Genomic DNA, 17,988 nt, shown 5'->3' on the forward strand with positions numbered 1-17,988 from the left:
ACGATGGCCGAAATCATGAGTGCGTCGTCATGGGGGACTGAGCCCCTTCATGTCCTTGTTTGTGAACATAAGGGCTTCTTCTTGCTTCGATTTCTTGGGAGTAGGTCCTTAGATATTCAGTTTCCTAGTGTAGGCCTTGCGGGCCGAGGCCTAGGCTCCACTCGAGGCCATGCCCCCTATGATGACATCTATGACGACAACTAGTTGTTGGTGTTGCTATTGCTACGAGGACTTGGCACCAGCTTTGCTCCCCCACGTACTGCTTGAGGTGGCCGCAACAGATGAGGGACTCTGTTTCATTTTTCAACTCATAGCAGTCCTCGGTGTCGTGGCCGATGCCGTAGTGGTACTTGTAGTACTTTTTTGGATTCCCTTCTTGGGATTCCTCTTCATCTTCATTGGCCACTTCATGTACTCCTCTTTCTCCACCTGCATGAGAATCCACGTCCGGGTGGAGTTGAGTGGCATATATTGGTTGTAATTGTTGTCTTTGTTGTTGTTATTGTTGTTTCATTTGTTTCCATTACTTTTCTTCTTCTCTGAGCCTCCGTGATGGAGGTCGACCTCTCTTTCCTGATGGTCACCGGTCGAGGCCTCCTTAGTAGTGATGTACTTTTGAGCCTTCTTAAGAAATTCTGCCTTGGACTTTAGTGGGGTCTTGGCTACCGAGCACTTGAGGGTCGAGCTGAGTAGGAGGTCGTTGATGGTGGCGTGTATGGAGACCATGGGGTCGAGGTCTCGAAACTTGAGCTCTTCTTTCTTGAAGCGGTCGATGTAGGACCGCAGAATCTCGCCGCGCTTTTGTTTGATGACCATCAGGGAAATGATGCTCTTCTAGCATCACTTGCTACTGATGAAGTGGATGAGGAAGAGGCTAGCGAATTGCTCCCACGAACCAACGGAGCGAAGAGGGAACCTGGAGAACCATTAGCGGGCTGCCCCCTTGAAGGTCGCCTGGAAAGTTTGGCACATTAGGGTGTTGGAGTATCCATAAAGGAGCATGGGTATCTTGAAACTTTCCAGGTGGTCGTCCCATTGGGGGAGAGGCTCGGAGATGATGTTCAAGGTGAAGGCATCCATCCTCTTGGATACTCTTTTGGCCAAGGCTTCATCTCGGCTTTCTCTAACTTGGCGGAGCTCGTCCTTGATGGCTCCAAGTTGCGCTTGCAAGTCAACAATTCTTTGATCGAGGGGGCCTAGCCCCATCCCGGTCCTTGTGGACTCGATGGGGGTTGGCCCGACTCCCTGAATACTTTGATGCGGGCCCATGTTTGTTCCTTTTGGCCGGTCTATCATTCAAGAGGTCTTGGAGATCCGAGACGTGAGAGGAAGAGACGCAACGTCGGCCCTTGGGAGGGGGCTGTGGTGGCTTGATCGCTCCCCTTTGTCCCAGGAATTATCTCTTCGGTGGTGGTGATGATGTTCTTGGTCTTAGCAATGGTCGCGAGACTATGCGGATTCTTCCCCTCTTCGGCTAGGGGGGTCGTGAGGTCCTTTGTGGCTGATTGGCGCGTTGGCTACTATTAGACTCTAAGGGGTCACCCCTGTTGGATCCGACTAGGCCGATGGCTAAGGGGTCTGGAGACACACGCTCGCCATTGTGCCCCAGGCTACCAGCGGGGTGGCCACCCTGAGGTTGGCCTTTTGCCGAGCGACCCAACTCATCTAGTCTCTTGCTGAGGTTGTTGAGCTTGTCGAGGACCATTTGAAGTTGGTCCCTTGTGACTAGATTCTGAGGGTTCCTAGTATTTCTTGCCATGTCAGCTGAAGCTTAGGCTTATGAGTTGATTCTTTTAGATTTAAAGGAAATTTGATTGAGAGAAGTCTTAGCGACGTTCCCATAGACGACGCCAATTGTTGCCAGCCAAAATGGGTTGAGGGCAACACTGTAAATTCGCTCCCAAGTGGAGGTGTTGTTGAGTGGTCCAGGGTCCGAGATGGTCGAGGACTGGTAGGCTGGTCATACACAGAGTAAAGGAGGGAGAACGTTAGAGGCCTTGGGTTGATACCTGAGGCGGAGACTCTGACGGTCAAGTTAGTACTAGGAGAGGTGTAAGGTGGACAAGGCGTGAGGTGTGAACACTTAAACGAGGCCACAAAGGAAGCTAAGGGTTCTCAAGTTCTTGTTTTTGAGTCTAAGTTTTAGTCCTTTACCTTGAGGGGGTTGTCTCCTATTTATATTTGAGGTCACTTAGAAGTAGGTGAGCTCGGACGGCTTGGATGCCGTTCATACACAAGAAGCACGATCAACCGAGATTGCTACATGACTCCGCGCTATTGGTTCTGAAAAGCCCATCAAGCTTAGTTCTACACACCTTAATTGGGTCCACTCTGAACACCACTGCCTAACACATGTAGGCCCGCTATTGGGCAAGGCCACATGCGCCTACATCAGGTGTCAAAGGAGTTAACTTCTAATAAATATTGCAGGCTTAGAACCCTAGTAGATAGTGCATTGAGAGATGCAAAAGTTTCATTCAAAGATTTGGACGAAGTGATACTTGTTGGTGGATCAAGTATTGCGTAAATGTTGATGAAATTGTTGCTATTGGGGCAATAGTTCAGGTCAGTTTTTATTATTTTCTAGATTGTTGAGATAAATTTTAGGAGAATAGATTATTGGGAAGGTATGGGTAAAAGAGAAAAATTTTAGATAATTTTTATGAGGAACAAGAAAATCTCATTATTTTTTTAAAAAATGACATGAAATAAAAATAAAAAATAAAAAAAAGAGAAAATTTATTCGCTCCCTTATTCACTCCGTGCATTTTAAGGGTGCCACTCGCAGCTAGTAATGCGTAGGTGTGATTGTGTGCTTCCATTTTCCATTTTCCATTTTCGGATAGATGCCAATCCATCGTACCACAATGGGGCGGGGCCCTTCCCATCCATGATTGTTAGAGATCTTTCTAGAAACAGATTACGTGGCAACACCTAACCCTCTCTATCTCCATTATAACCTTCTCTACTCTTCCCTCATCTTCTTCGAAGTCGAAAACCAGAACCAGCCATTAGCGCTGAAGCATCCATCCCTTCTTTATCTTCCTCAGCTTCTTGCGTTAGGGTTAGGGTTTATTAGCTCTTCTTTCAGAGCTTGATTTCTGTCTTAAACCTAAACCTAACTTCTTCGTTCGAATTCAATCTCTCTCTCTCTCTGTCTCTTTGCCAAAACCCTATTATAAATACCAAGTTAGGCTACTTTGAGGAATCCTCGTCGACAATGGCGTCTGCGGCTCAAATTCACATTCTCGGCGGTTCTGCGTTTCCATCCCCTTCGACAAAGTCCGGTGTTGGGAATGGAAGGCCTTCAAGAACTGTTTTCTTCGGACAGGGATTAAATGGCAGCGGCGCTTCGTTTGGGATTCCACAGTCGGCTTTCCTGAAACTTAAGAGAAATAGCAGGAGAGAATATGCAGTTGGTCCTGTTCGGGTTGTAAGCGAGAAGGTTGTCGGTATTGACCTTGGGACGACGAACTCAGCAGTGGCGGCGATGGAAGGTGGGAAGCCGACAATTGTTACTAATGCTGAGGGTCAAAGAACGACGCCTTCGGTCGTTGCGTACACGAAGAACGGAGACCGACTTGTAGGGCAGATTGCGAAGAGGCAGGCGGTTGTGAATCCGGAGAACACTTTCTTCTCTGTGAAGAGGTTTATTGGAAGGAAAATGTCTGAGGTAGATGAGGAATCGAAGCAGGTTTCCTATAGAGTGGTGAGAGATGAGAACGGTAATGTCAAGCTTGAGTGCCCAGCCATCGGCAAACAGTTTGCTGCCGAGGAGATTTCGGCGCAGGTTTCTCCCCTCTCTCCCCCTCTCTTTCCTGTCACAGTAGCACTCTATTCCGCGCTATTCTTTCTCAATTCTTACCACTCTGGTATATCTAATTCTTTTTCGTGTTTGAACTGCATTTGTTATACTTCAAGCTTATTTTTGCATGCGTTTTCTTTGGTTGTAGCATTATTTTGGAATTGTTTTCTTTCTCGCATTTTAGTGACTTTAACTATAAGAAAAATGATTTTGACTGCCGCTAGAAGTCCTAAAACTGCCGCTAAAAAATCGCTAAGGTTCTAGCGGCAATTTTAGCGACTGCCGGTAAAATGCAGAAAACTGCCGCCAAATGGTAAGACCGAATGCCGCTATAAGTTTATAGTGGCAGCAACAATTTTTTCTAGTGACAGTCCCCCGATTGCTGCTAAATCTCTATTATTTTTTTTACACCTACTAAAACAACATGGAATTTGTTATAGATAACCTCTAATTTAATTTGTAATTGGCTACAACTCTCAATTATTAAATAAACTTGTAATTTTATTCATCCAAATTAAAATTCAATACAAAATAGCTTGTTTTGACAACCTTTGGAACTTTAATCATACACGAATGGAAAAAAAGAAAATTTATTCTGATTAGTCCATGTGCATAGTACACTACAGTCTTTGAACTCTCTCTCTTTTTGTCTTCTCATGTACAGAGTAGTAAGTAGACAAAATCCTTGAGCTCTGGATGATTTCTCAAAAATCTAACAAAATCCTTTCTTCTGAAATATTCAACCGGGGTCTCCTGTGAAATAGCCCATCTAGATTCTAAATCCTTATGGTCCCTCACCTTATTAGCAAACAACCGAAACACATCCTTTTTGGCACCTTACTTTTGCAACAAGAATATTATGAACAAATTAGTAAATCTGTATTAACAAAGCAACCAAAATACTGCATTTAAAGAATTATTCTCAGTTCAGTCAGCCACAACACATTTTTATTAAATATTCTCAACTCATAAAACAATCTTGAGAAAAAGGTTATTCTCAGTCTAGCATTGTAGAGCTTCTCCAATATTTGAATAAAAAAAGAAACCCAACTTCCCCATATGCAGTAACCAACATTTTCTTTTACATTTTATGTACAGATGAACGAAGAAGATTAGAGCTGGTTTTCTAATACCCATCATGAAGAAGAGTGAAATATTCATGCACCCAAAATTTAAAAACAAAATGGGTTATTTTAGTCTGTGTGAAAGGTGATGAAACAAAATAGTAGTTTCAATTTTCAGACATACCCTGAAGAGAATAGAAAGACAAATACTTTACTCTTCAGAAACACAACATGGAAAAATCAGAATAAGGATTTTACCTCCATAAAAACAACCAAGGACAGATTTCAATACAGAGATTGAGCTGGGACAGTCCAGCCTTGAACCCTAATCTTTTCAGATATTACTGACAGGGAAGGGACCCCAAGACTATTCAGCATTATTTTTCTTCTCCTCCACCTTTACTCTCTCTCGATCTACAACTACTCCATCCTAGGGTGGTATATATTTCTTCCCAGGGGAACTAGGGGGACAAAACCTGTAGAGGTGGTCCAAGGGTCAATGTTTCAGCCCTGCAATTCCTCAGAGACTGAATGGTAATGTCCAAACCTTGAGGGTAACTTGCTATCAGCCCATCCACTGATTTCCAAACCTATAAAACCACCACCTAGCTTAGTTTTTCCAAAGCCTGGGTCCTAAGATAGACAGAGGTAGCTGAAAGTTTGCTGAACAAGTCTAGTGATAAGAACAAAACTAAGGTGAACTACCCTATGGTTTAAATCTGAACCCAAAACCTGGGCAACCCTAACCCGCAACCATTCAAGATTAAAACTAGTCTTGAGATTGCAAGACCTTTTCTTTATTAAAAATCCAAATTGGGTTCAACACAAGATTGTCTAGCCTGGGTAACAACTCTGAGATCTAGCAATTAGGAAAATGATTTTAGAAAGGCATTGGTCTAAACATGTATCAGAATGGAAAAGATATTAATACACTTCTTGAAATACCAATGTCATAGCAAATTACAAGATGAAAACATACTTATGTAAACCCAAGAGTGCTGATATATATGAAAGATGAATCTGTCAAATTCTGTTGCCTATAAAAAAAAAACAAAACAAAAAGATTAGAGGATTTGAATGGGCCACATAGAGCCTGATTTTTGGCCAGTTGATCTAGCCATCTTCCAGTTATTTCTATTTTCACTTTTCAGATATTTGTCATAGTCTTTATCACCCCTCTATATCATTTGAACAATATATGAGCAATAAGATGGTAATAGAAAATATAGAAAAAATTCATTCTTTTGGAGATAGAATATACTAGCAATTCCTTCAGAGCAAGAATTTGCAGTTTCAATAGCTTCATCACTTGATACCTAGAAATTACACAAATATCATAAGATAATAAATAGTAAATCAAATATTATGCAGAAGTAGAAACTACATTGATGAATTATAGGAAAACGAAAACGAAATTATACTGCAGTTCAAGGGCCTCCATGGCAGCCAAAGGACCATGACCAAGTTATTCTGTCCATGGATCCTAGGACAGTACAAGATTATAAGATGAGTGCTTTAACCCTATCCAACCTGAAGCTTACAATCTACTGATTACAAGCTCATGAGGACCTTGTAACCCCACTAACTCATTAACAAAGGGTTAATATCTCATGGGGGTTATTTAGCAATCAATCAACTTTACGTCAATGTCTTTTGCTTAATATGAAGATAAATTCACATGTTCACTAAAAAGATCACAAAGGTTTTAAAGGTTTACATGAAGAATATCAACACATTTTTCTAAAGTTCTCAAATTTCAAAGTAATCTTGGTCTTGCTAATGTCAATTACCATACCTAGCAGAAGTGGGTCACCATCCTTGTGTAGCTCTTTTTCTGGTATGAACTATCTAATTATAACATAAACAGTGAAAGACCCATTAACTACCTACTAGCTAATTTAAGGCCTTGAATCCCAATCAATCTTGTATTCCAACATGAAACCGAAAATTGGAAGATAAGCAGGTGGTATGAATGGAGATTCAAGGGGTTGAGGCAAGAAGAAATTTTTTGTGCGACTGTTTGGTGGGAAGATTCTGGTGGAGGGTAGGGGTTCAAGAGGTGGAAAGATGGGAAGCAGAGCCTGGAAGGAGGTGGGGGGAGTGAGGGTGAAGAAGCTGGTGGACGAGCTTTTTCTCTTCATCTTTCTTTCTAGATCCGATGCAAAATGGATTCTTGATAATGGACCATGCAAATGGGGAGAAATCCACTCCTTGATTGGTGAGGAGCTAGTGCAGATTGCTTCTATTTGGAATCGAGTGAGGATTTTGATCGTTTGAATTCTACCTGGATCAGGGTGTTTGGTTTGCCTCTGCTTCTCTGGTGTCCGAGTGTGAGCAAAGTGATTGGGGATGCATGTGGAGGGTTCCTAGAAACAAACGATTCTCCTATTGAGTTGGCTACGTGTGAATGGATTGGAATGAAGGTGAGGAAGGGCGATATGATCCCTGATAAGGGCGATATGATCCCAGATAGAAGATAAAGCTCAAAAGGAGAGAACGAGTTTGGTTGTTTCTAAGACAGTTGTCTTAGAAGATGTTGGTGAGAGCTCTTTGCCGCAAGAACCTCTGAGAAATGGCCAACTTTGAGTCATCTCGTCGATGAGGTCACCGGAGATCAGTGGAGAGGAAGAAGGGAATCTTGGCCTTAACCTGAACCGTTCAATTTTGGAACTAATGGAGGGCCAAGATTTCATCTGAAGAGATTGTCTTGAGGGAAGTGCTTCTTTTTCGAAGATGGGGAATATTGGGGGAGGTGCGATGGTTGAAGAAATAAAGAATTTAATTAGAGAATGTTTAAAAGAAATGCACGTGGCGCCCATGGAGGAGAATTCGTTGAGCAAGTTTAAAGAGGCCAAACAACCATAAGGGATTGGGGATTGTGTATGTGTGGTTTTCCCGAAACGAGTCTAGGACCTCGAGATGGGTCAAAATAACCCAAATACTCGACCCACCCATGAGCTTAGAAGAAATAAACTTACAAAATCTGCTAGTGAACCAAGGTGGTCCAATGGCAAGCAGATACTGTGCAACCCAGTCCGGTTGGAGCTGGTGTGGCTTAGCCAACCTCTTATGCAAACTGAGAGGAGGGAGCTCGAGACTTCAGTACAACTGTTTTCTCAGTCTCTTGACGCTGAAAACCGAGGTGATAGCCAGGATGGTGCGACTTACCCCTCTCGTCATTGATCATTCTGGGCTGGCGAGTTCGTCAGAGGTAGATCATCGATGACAACAACAAAATTTTCTTCCCATGGTGCCTGTGAATGCCAAACTGTTGGAGGTGACGCCGCTAGTAGTGATGGATTTAGAGGGTCAAAATGAAAATTTGGCGGACAGTCTTGAGCAACCCAAAATGCTGAAGAAAAGAGATTGAAGCCCTGTTGCGATGAAATGAAGTGAAGATAATCATCAGAAAGAAATTAAGGACAAAACAAATTTCGTGGTAGGTCAGGAAGGTAAGTCGAGTAACAATTCTATTAAATCTTCCTCTTGGGTTACATTAAAGCTATTGGGTCTAGGGAATTTTCTGGGGGGTTTCTATTGGAGGGGATGGAAGCAGAAATAGTAAAGTTTTTGGAAGAGATTGAGCAAAGAATTCTTATGGAGAGGGGACAAATGGCGGCAAAAAAGGTGGGACAAATTTGAAGAGAAATAAGGAAATGATGAGACTAACATGGGGCTTGAATGATAAGGTGGGGAGCAATGAAGGGGCAGTAAGGGGGTCAAAGAAAATTTGAGACGGGGGGTGGTTGTTTTCTCGATTAGTTCTATCTATGGATTTAAGAATTTTATCCTAGAGTGTAAGAGGCCTGGGGTCGGGTAGAAGAAGAATGGTGGTTTGTGATTCTTTGAAGATGTCGAAATCGAAGATAGTACTGCTTCAAGAAACAAAGTTGGAGAAAATAGATGCTGGTATTATTCAAAGTATTTGGGGGGAAGGTCAGGTTAGATGGAAGGCAAAGACAACTACTGGGAGTGCAGGGGGGCTTTTGTGTCTTTGGGATCCCTCTTTATGTAGCCTAATTTCTTGTAGCATTGGGAAATTCTCAATTTCTTTAGTCTTGAAGCTTCAAGATGTTAATATTATCCAAATCAGAAATGTTTATGGGTCTCAGGGTGGGCTTTTGGGAGGAGTTATCAGATATGAGAGGCTCTTTGACCCATCCTTGGGATTGGTAAGGAGTGGAAGAATTAGGTTGATGAGGCAGTTTGCAGATTTTATCAATAATATGGAACTTATGGAATCCCTATTCAAGGTCACAGATTCAGCTGGACCAATAATCAAGAAAACCCCACCCTTGTGAGGTTGGACAGATTCTTGGTTTCTTCAAAACTGGGATGATATCTTTCCTGACTTTAGGCAGATTACCCTTCCCAGACCTGTTTCCGATCACAGTCCTATCTAACTAATATGTGGTCATAGGGAGAAAATCAAAGCTCCTTTTAAATTTGAAAATGTTTGGTATGAGGAAGACAATCTTATTCCTTTGATGAATTCTGTGTGGGAAGATATTCAGGTGGAGGGATCAAGTTCTTTTATCCTGGCAAAAAAACTGTGTACTATCAAAAGAATATTAAAAATTTGGAGTTTGGAGAAAAAGTTAAGTTTGGGGATTGAAAAAAAAGCTGAAGAGATTGATAGAGCTGAAGAAATGGGTCCAATTTCTGAAGAGTTGAGGCTGAAAAGATCCCAAGCAAAAAATAGCTTTGACAAATTGGTTGTGAAAGAGGAAATTAAGTGGAGACAAAGAGCTAAAACCACTTGGTTAAAGAAGGGTGACAAAAACACGTATTTCTTTCACAAAATGGCAAATGCCCAAGCTAGAGCTTCATCTATCAATAAGTTGGTGTGGGAAGATAGGAGCAGGGACTCAGATAGAGAGATTCAATTAGTAGCAGCTTCCTTTTATGAAAAGCTCTATAAGGAAAATTGGATGTATAGACCCTTTCCTTCTAATCTTCCTTTCAGGCAGCTGAATGAAAATCAGAAATTTTGGCTTGAGAGACCTTTTACAGAAGAGGAAATTAGTTCTGCAATTAAGAAATTAGAAGGAGATAAATCGCCTGGGCCGGATGATCTCACAAACCTTTTCTATATGAAATGTTGGAATTTTGTGAAAGAAGACTTGATGAAAGTGTTCCGGACGTTTCATTCAAATGCCTCTCTGCAAAGAAGCTTGAATGCCACATTTATAATCCTCATTCCAAAAATTGATGGGGTTGTGAACATTAAGGATTTTAGGCCAATCAGCCTCCTGCACAGTTTTTATAAAATCTTGGCTAAAGTTCTGGCAGAAAGAATGAAAAGGGTGTTAGGCAGTGTAATCTCCAATAACCAGAGTGCTTTTGTGCCAAGGAGGCAGATGGTAGACTCAATTCTAATTGCCAATGAGTTAACTGATTCCAGAAGAAGAGAGGGAACCCCGGGTGTGATTTGTGAACTTGATATTGAGAAAGCTTATGATTTCATCAACTGGAATTATCTGGATCGTGTGTTAGATAGTATGAATTTTGGACAGAAATGGAGAAACTGGATCAGAGTTTGTATTAAGACCCCAAAATTTTCAATCCTAATTAACAATCAATTACGGAGTTTTTTTGTAGCTCTAGGGGTCTGAGGCAGGGAGATCCTCTGTCCCCTTTGTTGTTCATCTGTGTCATTGGAAATTCTCACACTTTTTAGCAAGAAGGCTGCAGAATCTGGTTTATGGAATGGGTTTGCAATCTCTCCTGGAAAGGAGAAAGTGAATATCCTCCGATTTGCAGATGATACCCTATATTTTGTGGATGCTTCTATGACTCAATTGGATTCAGTTCTTAGGATTCTGAGCTGGTTTGAAGTGGTGTCTGGCCTCAAAGTTAACCTGAGTAAAAGTAAGATCATCCCAGAGGGCCATGTTTCAAATTTAGAAGAGTGTGCAAAAGTGATGGCTTGTCAAACTGATTTCCTCCCGGTAAAGTATTTGGGAATGCCTCTCGTGGAAGGCAAAATATTTATCTTTTGGAGGTTGGGTTACATTGATTAAGAGCACCCTTTCCAACCTCCTACTTATTTCCTATCTCTTTTCCCCATCCCAAACAAAATTGCAAATAGGCTGGAGCCTCCAAAGGAATTTCTTATGGAGGGGTTGGGAAGATGAAAAGAAGATTCACATTGTAAGGTGGGGGCAAGTCTGCCTTCCTAAGAAAGTTGGTGGGCTGGGAATAAGAAAGGTGAAGGAATTTAATTCTGCCCTTCTTAGTAAATGGTTATGGAGATTTGCTTCTGAGAGGAATGCATGGTGGAGAAGTCTTACTGTGGCAAAATATGGAGTGGTCTGGGGTGATTGGAGATCTAAGGAGCCTCATCCAAATGGGGCTAAATGACCTTCCCAGTTGTGCCCTTCCAGATCTCAGGTCCAGTGCCCTTCTAGATCTTAGGTCCAGTGCCCTTAGCTAGCTAATATAGTCCCACTTCAATGAAGGTAAAGAAAACTTGATTTTTGAGAGATACATGTAAAAGAAGTAACTCCAAACCAGATTAACCACAGAAAGTTGACAACCATTGCCATGAAATGTGGTCAGGTTAGTCTGCTCATGATTGGCAGTGACAAAATTAGAAGCACTGGAGCATCTCCCCACAATTCTGTAATGATCCAACATACGGGGTTGCACCAGATAAAATGATAGGGATCACCAGGGGCAATACCCTGTCTAATGATCCAACGCTCCCAATGTCTCCCTCACACGTAGCAATATATGTACACCTTCCACTCTTAGAAGTCTGAATCAAACTGCAAATTTCACATAAAAGATAGGTATTACTCTTCAATAAAAAATAAATGAATCAACCTCTACTTATTTTGAAACTTGCATAACTGAGATAACCCACCAGAATGAGTATGAGATAGTAAAGAGAGCATAAGAACATAACATAGGGAACCAAGAACAAGGAAGGTATTGGTAAGAAAATAATGGTATATGTTATAATTTACTGATGAATTCTGGTAATTTTCTATAATTTATGCAGATTTCCTATAATTTCTAGGAATTTTCAATAATTACTGTTAACTTATGAGAAATTTGAATAGTTTCAATAATATTTGGAAATTTTTTATAATCCGACTTGGGATAACTCATTGCGGGAAAGTGGAGACTAATCACTCATATTGGGGTTAGATATGCATACACGGGCATGAACAGCTGCTAGTGTTGAAACCTCCTAGCTACAATAACAGCTGAAGCCTAACAATAAAAGGTGAGTTCACAATCTTCAATTGTTGGCAGTAGCTAGAAGAAGACAACTTAAAAAATAGTGTGGACGACACTATGAAAGTGAAATATTAACAATAAATAGGGCAAATGACGAATGGTTGCATTCTTCTTGATAAAAACCTAAAAATAGAAAGCTAGGATCTGGTTCGTTGTCCTTTGTGTCTATCACTATCATCAATTGATTAGTCTCCATTTCACTAAGAAAAAAGAATACAGATGATCTCTGAACTTCGAGGATCCCCTACTACTCGCAACTACCGGACAAAAGGAAAGGTTAAACAATTGTTTCTTTCTTGTTTTGTCAAAGTCGGATAATCAAAACTGCAATCCATTAACAAATTACAGATTTCTTATTCTTCAATAAATATTACGAGATCATAATCAGTTTTTCAATCATATTCATCGAGAGATTGAGAGAAATTACCTAATGCCAGCGTCATTGTTGGAGTAAGTGCGAGAGAGAAATATGACAGGAAGAGTGTGAGAAAGGGAAAGAGTAAGGGGAAGTAGCACCCTAATTCTGCTTGTAGCGGCAGTCTGTCCTGTCTTTAGCAGCAGTTTTAAATGACTGCCGCTATAAAATATTATTTGTAGCGGCAATCATCAATTAGCCTCTTCCAAAACTGCCGCTATTTAATCAATTTTCTTGTAGTGTTTGATATGGCTTCTTGCTTAGGATGTATGGATGTTATATTATCGGGAAAGAAGTTGCATGCAGTGATGCAGAGGGGCCAGAGTAGGAAGTTAAAACTGTGCCTGTTCTCTTTTGTTTGTTCATTTCGTCAGAGAACTATAAAGGTTTTTGATGCTGTGTTAAAAGCAACTTTCTGTGATGCCGTAACTAAGGATAAAAAGTTGAAGCTTTCATGTTAAACATGTTTTTGAGGAAGTCTTAAATGTAATAATTTAAACATTTATATTTTGTTGCTGGATGAGAAATTGAGAAAATGTTTCTGCAATAGTTTTCTGACCATTTTGCTCAAGAATGCGTTTAGCTTGTTTTGTTATTTTACGTATTCTCTAATAATTAGGAAGAAATTTGTTCTCCATCACTTCTTCTCTGAACTGCTGAAAGTAGTGCCTCAGTGTTTGTGTTGTAATCTTTCTTCTTGTGGTGAAAGTTTTCTTGGAGTTGCTATTACCATCAACTGTTATCATACTTCAAAAACTTAAATGATTATCTGCTTCTTGGTTTGCAGCATTTACTTGAGGTCCTTGGCACTGTTGTTCATGTTTGTCATTTTCTCTCGGTAAAAAAAACTTAGCCTCTTTTCTTCATCTGCAGGTATTAAGGAAACTTGTAGATGATGCATCCAAGTTTTTGAATGATAAGGTTACCAAGGCTGTAGTTACAGTACCTGCTTACTTCAATGATTCGCAAAGGACAGCAACAAAAGATGCTGGTCGGATTGCTGGTTTAGAAGTTCTCCGTATCATCAATGAACCCACTGCTGCTTCACTGGCATATGGGTTTGAAAAGAAGAACAATGAAACCATTCTAGTATTTGACCTTGGAGGTGGAACATTTGATGTATCAGGTATTAAGACTATTCCAAAACACTCCATTTCCAATTTCATTGTCATTTTAGTATGCAAAATTCCAGATTTTCTTTATATGCACCCAGGTTTCAATTTATCTATAACCTTCCGCCTATGGAATGATAGTTAAATTGAACTTTATCTTTGACTTGGTAATGTGGCATTAAAAATATTATACTGCTGTAACTATAATGTATATTTTTGCCATAAGTATCCCCATCTGACCTATGTTGGATACTCATATCTTGAGACTCCATTAAATTCTTGTTCTGCAATTTCATGAAGTACCTGTAACCTCTAAATGTGGTAGGGAAAGACAAATTAAGCTTTTCTGATGATAAAAAGGATCATATACCTTTATCTTTTTAATGTATTATTTACTCATTAAATCCTTATCTGTCCCTTGCTAAGTACTCAGATTCTGATACTTAGAAAACCTTTATGCTACAGTTCTGGAAATCATACCATTAGCATGTAATATGTATGACTGATTGATCATAAATGTATAACTTTTTCATAATTGCAGTTCTTGAAGTTGGAGATGGAGTGTTTGAGGTGTTGTCTACATCAGGAGATACACATCTGGGTGGAGATGACTTTGACAAGGTTGAGCTTATATTCTTTTTATTATTCAAATTGCAACCAATGTGGTTGTGTTTGATTTCTGATCTATTGGTTACTGAACCTGTCTGCTGTTGGTAAACACAAACAGAGAATTGTTGATTGGCTTGCTGAGAACTTCAAGAGAGATGAAGGCATAGGTCTTCTGAAGGACAAACAGGCTCTTCAGCGTCTTACTGAGACAGCTGAGAAAGCCAAGATGGAACTCTCATCTTTGACTCAGACAAATATAAGGTGTGAAATGCGTTTATTTTCTTTCTTGCCTGCTTGTTTGCATGCATGCGTGCTTATACATGTCTATTTACAGATGTTATGTGTAACTGAAAATTTGTTATTGCCTTTTCCAGTTTACCTTTCATTACTGCAACTGCCGATGGTCCGAAACATATTGAGACCACCCTTACAAGGGCCAAGTTTGAGGAGTTGTGTTCAGACCTGCTTGATAGGTATGCACTTCACCATTTACCAAATATTAATTATTATATGTCGATTCTTTGGATAGATTGTGTTTTAGTTGGCCCTGTGAATTAGTTTTGAGTTGCTGGTGTTTTTAGTTCCACGGTCTTCAGAATTGGGACTATTATGTTGCATTTGGCTTGCTTTCAGAGGATCAATTCCAATGATTTTTGTGACTCTAAGAATCACTTTTAAGTTTGGATTTATGAAAATTATTGGAACTAATTCTTTTTATCTTATTATGCTTCCCATGATATTGATATTCTTACTTTAAAATTACAATTCCTTGCTGCTATAGGTGTCAAAGCAGCTAATTTCTGAGAAATATTGCAGGCTTCGAACCCCAGTAGAAAATGCATTGAGAGATGCAAAGCTTTCATTCAAAGATCTGGATGAGGTGATACTTGTTGGTGGATCAACACGTATACCCGCTGTACAGGAACTTGTAAAGAAAATGACAGGAAAAGATCCCAATGTTACTGTAAATCCTGATGAAGTTGTTGCTCTTGGGGCAGCAGTTCAGGTCAGCTCGTTTTACTTTCTGATCTGTTCTAGTTTATCATCCCGTTAGGAGATTGACATGCTGTAGCTCCATTCCTGTTTCTAAAAGTGTTATGAAGTTGCAGAGTTAATAAGAATGTTGGCATTCGATAGGTATTGGGTTTGATTCTTTTATTTAATTATTTTAATCAAACTGCAACTCCTGAATTTTTCAGGCTGGCGTGCTCTCTGGAGATGTAAGTGATATTGTTCTCTTGGATGTGACACCATTATCTCTGGGTCTGGAGACACTGGGTGGTGTGATGACAAAGATAATCCCAAGGAACACAACATTGCCAACCTCCAAATCAGAGGTGTTTTCAACAGCTGCAGATGGGCAGACCAGTGTTGAGATCAATGTTCTTCAGGGTGAGAGAGAATTTGTAAGGGATAACAAATCTCTTGGTAGCTTCCGCCTGGATGGTATTCCTCCAGCACCCCGTGGTGTTCCCCAGATTGAGGTGAAGTTTGACATTGATGCCAATGGTATCCTTTCTGTCACGGCCATTGACAAAGGCACAGGGAAGAAGCAGGACATCACCATCACTGGTGCTAGCACCTTGCCCTCTGATGAGGTATGACTTAGAAACTACTTGGACCTAAATTGCTTTAGTTGAGTTTCAGTGGCCACAAGTCACAGGGCAGTAATGTCAAAATTCTATTGGATTCAAGAGCTCATGCTCATTTCAGTGCAGTAGTTTTTCGGTAGGAAAAATGCATATTGATGAGAAGTTGCTTGTTTTGAACTAGAGTTTCTAGTTTATTGTATAATTTCTTCATCTGCGCAGCAGTAACTTTTACATTGGGGGTAAGGGGAAGTAACTGATCTCCGTGCCCCAATGATAGCTGGGTGCCCATGCACATGCAGGTGGTTGGGCTGATGACCCAAAATTTGATGCAACCAGATGTTCTTTAGCTATGTCCAGGCTTTCCCTTATTTCTATTCCTGCATGTGTCTACGGGGATATATCCTTTTTGGAAGTAGGTTTCAGATGTTATAGCTTGTATTTAGATGGCTTCACCACTGTTAGGACTAGTTTAAGCATGCCACCAATACACGCCTGCTATGTTGTTCTGATGTTTTATTGCTAAAAACTTGCAGGTGGAAAGAATGGTGAAGGAAGCAGAGAGGTTTGCTAAGGAGGACAAGGAGAAGAGGGATGCCATAGACACAAAGAACCAGGCAGATTCAGTTGTATACCAGACAGAGAAGCAACTGAAGGAACTTGGAGACAAGGTTCCTGCTGCTGTGAAGGAGAAGGTAGAAAGCAAGCTTGGAGAACTGAAGGAAGCAATTTCTGGTGGGTCAACCCAGGCGATGAAAGATGCTATGGCTGCGCTCAACCAAGAAGTAATGCAGCTTGGGCAGTCCCTATACAACCAACCTGGGTCACCTGGTGCTGGGCCTGCACCTGGTGGAGAGGCCGGGCCTTCTTCAGGATCAGCTGGCAAGACACCTGATGGTGATGTGATTGATGCGGATTTCACTGATAGCAGTTAGATAATGAGAAGAGGAGGTTGATAATTCATAATTGATGGTTGCACTTTAGCACGCTATGGGTTTTTGTTCTTTCCCATTAGGGTGTATATATGATTTTGAAAGTATGGATTGATATCGGGATGATTTCCTTTTTTTTGTGTATTTATTTAGACTCCCCGATTTTGGATAGAGGTGAAGGGTTAGATAGAAAGAATTAGTGGTGTTCACAGCCACGAGAAACTAGACCCCATTACTTTGCATGGACTATCAGCTGCATGGAGCAAGGTTCAAAGTATCGATATATATCACCCCGTGTCGGCCAATTCGTATTGTTCCGGGACCCCTCTGATATGCTCCTGTAGTGGGTGTATTGGGGGTCTAACCGGTTCAGGGGGTGGAGACCTAAAACAACCCCCTGAATTGGTTTCGAAAAAAAAAAAGAAAAAAAAAACAGTATTGATTCGCTCGATATTTTGAACCTTGGCATGGAGACGTGCCATGGTGTTTACAGCGCTGGGTTGATCATCTAATTTTTATAACCAAAATTGTCAAGTGCCATGTCTCATATGTGACCATTGTAACTGTCTCAGAGTCTGTTTTGTAACAGCCTAATGGTTGGTTAGGTAGTTCCATTGCCATCTACCAATCAGATTCCCGGTGGATGTTTTGTCTGTCGAGAAAGTACGAGTTAACCACCTTTCAAAGTTCAAACTCGTTCAGCTTGAATTGGACTTTTGTCGATAAACCAAGTCCCCGTTTGGGAAAGCCGAAGGCCGATGACAGTGCACATGGCTAGCTTTTTTAAACTGCATTTGATCCAGATAGCCCAAATAGGCTGTCAGTCAGTCATTTGAATTGAAGGGCTGATGACCCAGATTCAGTGTTGGTTAATAATGTGCTTTCTTTGAAGAGCATACAAGGTGATAATCAATGATGTAAAGATTGTTTACAAAGTAAAACAAATGTATTCGCATTTTTGCATGCTTAAGATGAAAGAGTCCTTTACCAAAAAAAAAAAAAAATGAAAGACAAAGAGTCTGATCTTTCACTGCTTTACCTTGGAATGATGTTTGTCCTATATATTTATTGTGAATGGACTGTCTGGTCCGCATACTCGGTGAAAAATTCAGTACGAATATAAGTATAGGTGTAATGTGGGCCGTGCCGGAGCTATGCGGCAGGTCAAGCTGTGCCAGTTATGTGCATCGTGCCGGGCCGTACTGGCTCATGGA

At 40.8% G+C, this 17,988-nt stretch overlaps 1 protein-coding gene across 1 annotated transcript; it reads left to right on the forward strand.

Moving 5' to 3' along the window:
* Window positions 1–2,983: 2,983 nt before the first annotated feature.
* On the forward strand, window positions 2,984–16,918 carry LOC104586952 (stromal 70 kDa heat shock-related protein, chloroplastic-like). The gene is made up of 8 exons (XM_088897566.1): window positions 2,984–3,790; window positions 13,406–13,658; window positions 14,186–14,265; window positions 14,372–14,514; window positions 14,628–14,726; window positions 15,070–15,259; window positions 15,453–15,851; window positions 16,379–16,918. Exons 1-8 carry the CDS (start codon window positions 3,221–3,223, stop codon window positions 16,775–16,777), a joined length of 2,133 nt encoding a protein of 710 aa, XP_088753692.1. The 5' UTR covers window positions 2,984–3,220; the 3' UTR covers window positions 16,778–16,918.
* The last annotated feature ends 1,070 nt before the right edge of the window (window positions 16,919–17,988 follow it).

This window comes from Nelumbo nucifera, chromosome 2 (genome assembly GCF_055504915.1).
Source record: "Nelumbo nucifera cultivar China Antique chromosome 2, China Antique-T2T, whole genome shotgun sequence".
Classification (NCBI taxonomy): Eukaryota; Viridiplantae; Streptophyta; class Magnoliopsida; order Proteales; family Nelumbonaceae; genus Nelumbo; species Nelumbo nucifera.

What these genes read in the sequence shown, in the direction of transcription:
- LOC104586952 (XM_088897566.1), top strand. Translation starts at nt 3,221, where the DNA reads ATGGCGTCTGCGGCTCAAATTCACATTCTCGGCGGTTCTGCGTTTCCA. An exon ending in CCGAGGAGATTTCGGCGCAG is followed by an intron (nt 3,791 to 13,405) that starts GTTTCTCCCCTC and finishes CTTCATCTGCAG; the next exon opens with GTATTAAGGAAACTTGTAGA. An exon ending in GTGGAGATGACTTTGACAAG is followed by an intron (nt 14,266 to 14,371) that starts GTTGAGCTTATA and finishes AAACACAAACAG; the next exon opens with AGAATTGTTGATTGGCTTGC.